We start from the raw sequence: 10604 nt of genomic DNA on the forward strand, positions 1-10604 counted from the left end.
GTCCCGCATGAAGAAAAGGCGTGGAGTGGAGCTGGCAGCCAGCGAGGCTTGCCCAGTGCCGGCGGAGACCATGTGACCAATAGAGAGAGAAGCACGGCGAGCAATTCCCCGACAAGATCAACCTTTCAGCGCTGCAGAGCTCTATAAAAACTGTTTCAATTGATAGAACTTGAGAACAAACGAACCTACAGATACCAATTCTCTCCCGAGTCAGAGAAAAGGAAAAAGTGAGGACATATGAGGAGAAAAATATGGTGACACTAAGATCGGTGCAAAAGAAGGAGGGGGAGGAGGACATGCTCCGAGCATCGGAGCTGAGATTCTTCTGCAAGCCATGATGAGGACTATAATAGAACAAACTGTTTCCCTGTAATTCATTAAGTGCATGGGGGGGGGATGCAGCATTCACCTGCGGCCCATGAGAAAAAAGCACTCGTGCTGGAGTGTGTGGATGCTGAAAAGCTGGGATCTGGTGAGAGGCTTGAACAGAAAGAGAACCCTTGCTTTCAGAGATGAAGAAAGAGGACCCTTGCTTTTATGGTCTAGAACAGCTTGTCCTTAAAAACTGCACCCCGTAGCTAAATGGCCTATGAAAATCAGTTGTGGGAAGACTGCAAGCCATGGGAGGGACTGTGACGGTGGTCACAAGGGTTTTCAGGATGAGGGAAGAGACTTAGATCTGACTCCATATTTAGAAGGCTTGATTTATTATTTTAACATATACTACAACTATACTAAAAAGAAAAAGAAGGAAGAGATTTCCCGAAGCTGCTAAGCTAAGAATAGAAAAGAAAGAAAGAATGATAACACACGAGCTGGCCCCGACAGAGAGCGAGAACTAGCTCTGCTGTGACTAGTCACTGAACTAAAACATCTACACGAGACTAATCACAGATCACCCTGTTGCATTCCACAGCAGCAGATAACCTATTGTTTACGTCTGGTTCTAAGGCCACAGCTTCTCAGAAGGAAAAATCTTAAAGAAAGGTTTTTCACAAAGAGATGTCTGCGACAAGGGACTTCATGTTGCAAGCAGGTTCCAGGCAGACTGTTAGCTGTGAAAATTAAAACCACCTCGAAAAAGTTCACAGAAAACTGTTTCCCATAGGAAAGACCCCATGGCATAGCAAAAGAGACTCCTCTCCTTAAGCAAAGTGAAAAAAGATCTTAAAAAGTGGCAAACTAACTTAAATTCCCATATTTTGTCTCCCTGCACTGTCGGTGGGAAAGAAAGAAGGGCTGGGGTGGGTGGGGGGGAAGGTATTTTAAAGGTTTATTTTTGGTTCTCATTATCCTCTTCTAATTCTGTTAATAATTTTTCCTTTATATGTTTTAAAATTTTGAGCCTGTTTTGCCCTTAAAGTGTTTTCTCCTAATCTTTATCTCACACCATGAGTTTTCTTTCCCCCTCCTCTGCTTAACTATAGCAGAGGAAAATTAGTAAATGATATTCATGGGTGCGCTGACATTTGGCCAGCATCAACCCATAACACTAACCTTGCTATCACACTGACACAAAACTTTCTGTGCTGTTCTGTGGTGGGTTGACCATGACCAGCAGCTAAGCCCCCACCCAGTCACATGCTCACTTCCCATCAGCAGTGTGAGAAACAACTGCTCACTTTCAACATTTAAAAAGGTTTATTAAACCTTGACAAAAACACAACAAAAGGACTATATAAGCAAAAATTCGCAGCGCTGGGAATTGCCCTTGTGGATACCACGTGGCTGATTTGTCTTCAAGATGGCTGCTCAGTCTTTTATACCCCTGGGGGTTGCATCAGGCAGCCCTGGCCCCTCCCAAAGTCTGTCAGTCAGCTCTTCTTTGCCATTTATTGGTGGAGACTGCTTTCTCGTAACTTGATTGGAGGTCAGGTGTTGCCATGCTGCACCCCCTTAGCAACAAGCTTTCCCATTCCCAACTGCCCCGGGTAAGGGACATGTGCATGCCTTCTTTTTACCTGTTCTAGACAACCCCGACTGTCTGATGGTAACAATACAGGGGGGAAAAGGGAACTGTGGGGAGAACAGAGGACATCTAAACTACAGTAACATAACTATACATCACTAAAGCTTTTCTTAATATTCACACAATAGTTATCCCTTAATTGTGAGAGCCAATCATCTCATTATCCATCTATAACAGCAGGATAGGGGAGAAAATAACAAAATCACATGTTATAGATGAGTAATGAGATGATTGGCTCTCACAAGGGGTGAACATTATATATATGTCAAGAGAAATTTTATAGATGTATAGTTATGTTACTGCAAAGTGTTCCCCCCCAGCATTGTTATCCCGGGATGGTCTTGGTAGTGGGGGCATTTGGGGGAAGGGGCAGGCTGGTTATTTAAGAGGCATGACATGGCAGCACTTGACCTCCGATCAAGTTACAAGAAAGCAGTCTACACCAATGGACAGCAACGAAGAGTTAACAGACAGACTTTGGGAGGGGCTAGGGTTACCTGTTGCAACAACAAGGGCATAAAAGGTGGAGCAGCCATTTTGTGGATGACCCAGCCAGGCGGGTACCAGCCAAAAGGATGCCCTCTACCCCTGGGGGGGGCATTGGGCCATCCAGGTGTCCTTTGTCCCTTAAGACCTCCTCCTATGTACTTGGTTGGTGGGCTTCCTACCCCTTCCCTCCCCCTCTCCCCAGGGTTAAAAGGAACAGCAACCACGTGCTTCGGGGAGTTCTGTTGGAGCTGTTGCTGGATTCAGAGGCCTGTGGGCCAGAATAAAGCTCTGGATCGAAACCCTCCATCAGAACCGACTCCTTTCCTTCACCATCACCTTAAAGCTTCTCTGCCAGAGGTAAACCTGAGGAGCGGACCCTCTCTCTCAAGGAGGCTCCATTCCGCCATCACCAGAGCTCCTGCATGCCTGGACTTGTCTCCAAGCGCCCAGCTAGCCAAAAGTGTCTCTGGGGTGAAACACCACAGTTGCCACTATTTGGTTCCACAGCAAGGGCCAGACAATCTTAGGCACGTCCCATCCAGCTATATTGGTAAATATTCAATAGGGGATGCTCCCAGCACTGAAATTTTTCCTTATTTAGTCCTTTTGTTGTAATTTTTGTTAAGGTTTAGCAAACCTTTTAAAATTTTAAAAAGTGAGCGGTCGTTTCTCACACACAGAATCATTTAGGTTTGAAAAGAGCTCTAAGATCAAGTCCAACCAGTAACCTAAATCTGCCAAGTCCACCATTAAACCACATCCTTAAGTGACACATCTATATGCCTTTAAATACCTCTAGTGATGGTGACTCCACCACTTCCCTGGGCAGCCTGTTCCAATGCTTTACGACCCATTTGGGGAAGAATTTTTTTCTAATATCCAATCTAAACCTCCACTGCCACAACTTGAGGCCATTTCCTCTCATCACTTGCTTTTTGAGAAAAGACCAACACCCACCTTGCCACAACCTCCTTTCAGGTAGTTACAGAGAATTATAAGGTCTCCCAAGCCTCCTTTTCTCCAGGCTAAACAACCTGAGCTCCCTCAGCCACTCCTCATAGGACTTATTCTCCAATATCTTCCTCAGCTCTGTTGCCTTTCTCTGAACATGCTCCTGCACCTCAATGTCTTTTTTGTCGTGAGGGGCCAAAAACTGACCCCAGGATTCAACGTGTGGCCTCACCAGTATCAAGTACAGAGGAACAATCACTTCCCTGGTCCTGCTGGCCACACTATTTCTGCTACAAGCCAGGCTGCCATTGGCCTTCTTGGCCACCTGGGCACATGCTGGCTCATTTTAAGCTGGCTGTAAACAAGCACTCCCAAGTCCTTTTCCATTGGGCAGCTTTCCAGCTACTCCAACCCTGTTGCACTGCCTGGGGTTGTTGCGACCCAAGTGCAGGACCTGGCACTTTGCCTTATTGAACTTCATACAATTTGCCTCAGCCCATCTATCCAGCCTGTCCAGATCCCTCTGCATAGCCTTCCTATCCTCAAGCAGATCAACAGTTCCACCCAACTCTATTCCATTTTCAAATGTACAGAAGGGCAAAAGCGAGACAAACTCACGAGCTGACATAAAGACAGTTTAATAGGTAAAGTAAAAGCTGTGCATGCAAGGAAAGCAAAATAAATTCATTCACTACTTCCCACTGGCAGTCAGGTGTTCAGCCATCTGCAGTAAAGCAGGGCTCCATCATACATAATGGTTACTTGGGAAGACAAATGCAGTAATTCCAAAATGTGTCTTCTTCATCCTTCTTTCTCTGCAGTTTTATTGCAAAGCAGAACATCATATCATATGGAATATCCATTCAGTCAGTTGGGGTCAGCCATCCCAGCTGTTTTCCCTCCCAACTTCTTACCCATGTCCAGCCTACTTACTGGGGGATAGGGCAGAATGCGGAGAGAAAATACAACCCTCAACACTGTGCAAGCACTGTTCAGCCAAAACATGGGTTTGTTATCAACACTGTTTTAGTCACAAATCAAAAAAAGAACACCATTCAGGCTGCTATGAAGAAAATAATCTCCATCATATATAATGTAAAGTAATTAATGCTTAAGGGGAAAATGTATAAAATAAAAATGATAAAAGGAATTCAACATCCAATGAGCCTCTGACCATCAACAACCTGGAGACAGATTACCACATTGGAATTACGAAACTCCTGGTGGCAGCAGGAGAACAATGCCTCGTTTGCTAATAAAAGAATGTGGCCAGCGCAGAGATGGGCTTCCTCTAGAACAATCAGGGAACACCCAAGGACGATCATCACTTGATAGATATCATCAATCAGGATAACCAAAGTCGCTAAGAAACATACATCTGAATACATGACTTCCCCTGATCAGCGCCTGCCACTACTCAGGAAACAGCAGTTGTCCAGCCCTGCACAGTGAAAGAAAACTTCATACATATGCGGGGTTACAAAAGAAGTGGGGGCACCTCTGCCTCAGGCATAAAAAACTGTATAAAACAGCCCCGCTGGAGACGGCATTTGTGAACAGAGGGGGATCTGATGTGATAGAGGTTGGATATAGGTTCACCCAGCGCCGATCCCGGGCTCGATGCTGTCTCTTTGACTGTGGTTTTTGAGGACCGTATTTTGGTTGTGAGAATAAAATCTTTCGCATTTATTAATTTGGCTTTCTGGTTGATCATTTATAACAATCTCTTTTTCCATACCATTTGCACAATGTGCTTGGGTTGTACACTATCCAGTGTTATAAATAAAAAAATCTGCCAAATTTTTTTGGGAAAAAAAAAGAGTTGCAAATCAGTCAAGCCACTTGTTGCTGCTACAGTTCTACCTGTTTGTTATTATAATCACAAGTCGTTGTAGTTAATGGCTCCTTTTGTATCAGTAAAGGCCCTGGCTAGGGCTAAGTTAATGGCTCTTCTCCCCGGACAGTGAGGGGAGGGGACCTCCCTGGACAGTGAGGGGAGGGGACCTCCCTGGACAGTGAGGGGAGGGGACCTCCCTGGACAGTGAGGGGAGGGGACCTCCCTGGACAGTGAGGGGAGGGGACCTCCCTGGACAGTGAGGGGAGGGGACCTCCCCAGACAGTGAGGGGAGGGGACAGGACGTGGGAGGGGGGCATCAGAAGATGCAAAATAACTTCAGGACCAGCATGCCATAAGAAGTGTCAAACTTACCGAAAAAGACCCCAAAAACAATGAGCCAATACAGAATTAAGAAATTAGAGTGATGTCTAGACGTGAGGAACAGAGTGCTGAGCCTGCAGAGATGCTGAAAACCTTTGTTGCCCCTCACCCTGAGCAAAGAAATCATCTGAAACCAAGACCTGGAGCCGGGAGGCAGTGGAAAGTCGAGATTGGGGTTACGCCCAAGGCTCCCACGAGGACGGGATCCCCAGATCTGCCCCAAAGTGTCCATAAAATGTCCATTCAGTTCACTTAGTCTGTAACCTGGGCTCTGTTAAGGTGGTCACTTGGAACAGGAGAAGTAGTGCATTGTGTGGAGTCATTTAGCACCAAAAGCAGCTCAGATTGTGTCACTGCTGCACTTGCACTGCTTTTTTCAAAGCTCATCCATCACTAGTTCAGGTGGTCCCTTTTATAGTACTACTTCTAGCATGCAAATCAAATCACGAGTTACAACAGTTTAATCACATATCCATTACAATCTCCACCCCTGGTCCTTTTGGACCAGGCTATAGAGTTTTACATTACAATGAACTCCATGCCTTGCCCCTGCTCCAGCACGGATTCTCCATGGGCTGCAGTCCCTTTGGAGGCATACCTGTTCTAGCATACACTTATTCACAGACCAGCCACTTCAACTCCAGCTCATACTGGAGTTCCTTCATGTCCAGTATGGCAGCACTAAACCATGGCATGATTTCATTCAGGCCATGATAGTCCACTGTTAGTCTCCACTCTCCGCCAGACTTTTGCGGGCCATATGGAACTATTCAAGAGTGATGGAGTATTACTGCTTACTCCTTGGCTCTTCAATTGATGAATCAGCTTCAGCCAGGGTCATCAGCCACTCTTTTGTTAACTCAATCACCTTCTATTCATCGTCTAGGTGCCACCCCCTTCTTCTCCCAGGGTCTTTATCAGATGACAGATGGGAAGAAATTCCCTGAAAAACCTAACCCACAACACAGCCCTAAAGAATTTAGTCTTAGTACTAATTAGTATAAGATAAACCAATAAACCACCATTTTTATGGTGCAATGTAAACAACAGACAGGAATTTGCAAGTACAACTTTGAACAGAAGAGTGCAAACTTACGGAGGCAGTATCTCTGCAGCCATGAATATTTTCTCCACCAATTCTGAAAGTATACTGAGTAGATGTGCCAAATTAGTGTTTACATCTTCATTTTTTTCTAACTTCGAAGGATTTAACTAAAACCAAAAGGGAAAAAAGATATAAGTTTTGTCTCTTGAATAGAACTACATATATAATTTGATAATATTACACACTGAATACTATTTCAAAATAAATTAAATATTCTACTGCTGTACAAATCTTATACAGAACTTACAAATCTGTTTCAAGGGCTAGCTAGAAAACTAATGTGAAAAAGCAAAGTTTTTACGTTCAAGTGCACTATGCTTTAAACAGCACATTTAACACTATCCACAAGTACCCACCTTTTTCTAACTATGTATATTTTCATCTTTTAATCCAGTATTCTGAGGACACAGCCCTCCCCTTTCCATAATTAAGTTCAAGTGAAACAGAATTTAGGAGAGTTGTTTTAGAAATAAAGGTAGGGTCTAACACAAGCAGTTAATGTAAGGGGAGTTTAAAAATTAAACTTAGTTCAGGCATTGACTTCTAGCATATCTGGAGCTTAAAACAAGTTATTTAAGGTAGGCCATTCAGTAACTGCTACAACAGAACATACAAATGCTAAAGAATAAATACATAATTTAAAGAAACTTGAGTTTAAAAGCTTATTTAAAAGTGATGCTATGAACATTGTCCAAGCTCACATTTAGAAAAAAACCTCATAATCAGTTCAGTTCCAGTACTGAAATTATTTCTGAAGAATTAATAAATGCTTCTGAAGCAAATAACCAGTAGATCATCATTTCAACAAATCAAAATTTAAAAAACATAGTTCAAGTTATCACCTCACAGGACTGCTTGCTCTCCATTATCTTTAATATACTGTCTTTCAGTGCATGATGAACAAAACGTGTTGCTGTGGCTTTCATATATTGCTCCATAAGTGTACTTGCTAAAGTGGTGGCACGAAACAAAGTAGTAGCTTCATCTGAAAAAAATAAAGTGTAAAGTTGGGGAAATGAGGCAACAAAAAGCAGAGGGGAAAAATAAGCTGTGTTCACAGTTTGATATGTGATGCAATAGAGGAGACAGAAATTAAGACATGTGAGTCATTCCCTCCCCAGAGTTTCAGCTAATGTTAGTGTAATTAGTACAGTACCTTCCATGCTTATTTCCCTGTCATTTAGTGTTCGTAACAATAGTGACTCAAGCTTTTCATGAAGAAATATCTTCAATAAAATGCCAGCCAACAGTGTTCTATCCTGGCCACAAACATGTGATAAGGCATAGACTACATGCATCTCTTTCTGGAGTATGAGCTGAAAGAAAACCAAAACAATGTTCAGAAATTTGTGCTAAAATAACAGTCGCCACAAATACAACTTAGCAACATCTGTAAGTGTTACTGAAATTTCTCTCAAACAACAGAGAAACTGATTTTGACAGAAAAAAATGAGGAAAAAACTTAATACCTCTTTAAACTCACTGTACTCCTCTTCTGGCATGATCTTCTCCATAGAATATCGTGCTCGAACACGCAAAGATCCTGGCTCAATACCTTTCAGTGGTATATGGGAACTGAGTTGAAACCACTCATCTGTTGCATGTCCTTTCTGTAATCGGCTTAATTGGCAACGCATAAACACTTTAAGAAAAAAGCATTGTTAAATAGGTTATCTCCAGCAAAACAGTGCTAGCATTGAATAAAAAAAATATTTTTTTTCAGCACGTAATCTTGCTTCAGCAAAAGAGTATTAATAAAAATGATCAAAATTTGTGTCATCAAATATATGGACAGATTATCTCTTAGATGGTTTAAGAGATTCCTGAAAACTGAAGTTGAAATATAAAGCATGCTGTAAATAATGTATAGTCAGAGATATTAAAAAAGTTTTCTTTTTAATGCCCAAACAGGGGAAAAAGCCCCTCTGCTCCCTCAGCCACCTATCAAACCTTGGCAGCAATAAGAAAATTAAAACAGGTCAAATTATTAGAATTCACTGTCCTCTTTTGAAGCCCTGGGCTCATACCTCTATCAGGTCTGCTCTTGAACCTCTTTGTTACCATTTTTAGTCTTTACTTTTAGCTTTAGTACATATTTCCCAAATGTTGTCAGATTTATTTCTTCAATACTTTGAAACTCCCAAGTTTAAGGCTGTAGCATTTTATGTAAAACATAAGAAGTCCTTCCCAGACAGGTTACTGCCCAAATAATGACAAGTCAACTACATATGACAAAAACATTAATTCACTTTTTTTGGTGGTGTTGGTACCTTAAAATTACTAAGTAATGACCTGCACCAGCCTATTCAACCATAATTGAAAGTCTGATCTGACAGCTGACTAGTAAGCTGCAGTAGTCAGACCATTGACCATTCCAAACTAAGTACATGCACTCCTGAACAGACTGTCTAGAACTTCTAAGCAAACACTCTTTTTCTGCATCTCTTGATGAAATCTACTTTTAATCAAGTCCCTCACATTTAAACAAAACAACTCTCCAAACAAAAAACACCTAATCATCCCCCCCAAAATCAAAACAATCAAAAACACTATCACACACTTCTTTTTCACTTTTCTGCAATACATTTGAACAGTTCTAGCAGACTTTCCACTGCCCCAATTCTGCAGTATGTTGGGTCATCATTTGCATAATCAGATAATGGAACAGAATGACATCATATTTCTAATATAGATTTAATATCTCATATTCTTTGGAGTTGATGAATTGATAAGGTAACACAAGTCAGTCAGGTAGTGGATATACCAATTCATCATCATCTACTATTTATCACAAGTGCAGACTGGACTGTCTTTACACCAGATAATCAATTGACTTTCCCAAAATATTTCTTCTGAGCAAAGCTCTTACACCCTCAACCGAGCAAGGTGTTTTCTTCTTGTTTTGTTTGTGCATATAAGGCATGTATCTCATTGACAGGAACAGTGAGATACAGGATTCAGAATAACCTGATTGAAAGGAATGAGGGATTTGTCTTTACAAACAAACTGTGGGTCTGCTAGTAGATAAAACTAGATACTGAGAGATAAAAGAAACAATGGGAAGGATTCCACTGATTGATAAATGGAATGAGAGAGACTTGTCTTTACAAAATGTCAAGGTTTGATGCTGGTGCAACGCCAGTGCCCCCATGAAAATACACTCTCCCTGGTGTCTGCTGTGAGATGTGACCAGGAATAGAGCAAAGCAGGCTCCAACTTAGGAATAAAGAAGAGAAAACTTTATTAACCTACAACTATATGTAAAAAGAAACACACAGAAAGAATGAAAACCTTCCAAAAACATTCCTCCTCCCCCCCACCAAATTTCCAATACATCCATCCCTCAGATCATCAACTCTCAGTCCATCATCACCCTTTAGATAATCAATTCTCAGTTCATCAAGGAGAGAGGAGTCCCTCTTGTACCATAGGCTTCCCCAGGAAACACAGTTGAGACCTCTTGTGTTTCCATGTCACACCTGGCACCGCCCGGAGATCCTTTGCCATTGTGACATCTTCCTTCCATGCCCAGTGCTCTCACCACTGCACATGGACCAGAGCTGCTTCTAGGGCTTTCCTTTTAAGGCTGCCTTGCCCAGTTTCAAAAAAAGCACAGTCTTTCACCTTTGGGACACCAGTCCCCCCCAAATTTCACCCCCTGGGGCCGAGGGTCTCGAGAACAGAGATCTTCCCTGAAGACGGAGGGCACCACCACCACCCTCCTCACCCATCATCTCTGTTCATGCACTCCTTCACATAACAACACTGAACTCTCTTGGCTCTGAGCCATTGCCTCCCCCCTAAGTCCAGTCTCTGTGTCACAGGAAAAAAAAGTTTCTGTCCATGGCTATACAAGAAAAGTCCAGCCAAAG

The 10604-nt window shown here is 42.5% G+C and overlaps 1 protein-coding gene across 1 annotated transcript in view; it reads right to left on the minus strand.

The window, feature by feature from the left end:
- Positions 1 to 10604, minus strand: part of LOC102040076 (ras GTPase-activating protein 1) — a gene marked incomplete at its 5' end in the record, with an annotated part of 87248 nt that overhangs the window by 26058 nt on the left and 50586 nt on the right. Inside the window, 4 exons of the mRNA XM_005431134.2 lie at positions 6724 to 6839; positions 7575 to 7717; positions 7889 to 8048; positions 8202 to 8374. Coding sequence (XP_005431191.2) covers positions 6724 to 6839; positions 7575 to 7717; positions 7889 to 8048; positions 8202 to 8374 — 592 coding nt within the window. The remainder of the gene's footprint in view (positions 1 to 6723; positions 6840 to 7574; positions 7718 to 7888; positions 8049 to 8201; positions 8375 to 10604) is intronic.

This window comes from Geospiza fortis, unplaced genomic scaffold, assembly GCF_000277835.1.
Source record: "Geospiza fortis unplaced genomic scaffold, GeoFor_1.0 scaffold722, whole genome shotgun sequence".
NCBI classification, from domain to species: domain Eukaryota; kingdom Metazoa; phylum Chordata; class Aves; order Passeriformes; family Thraupidae; genus Geospiza; species Geospiza fortis.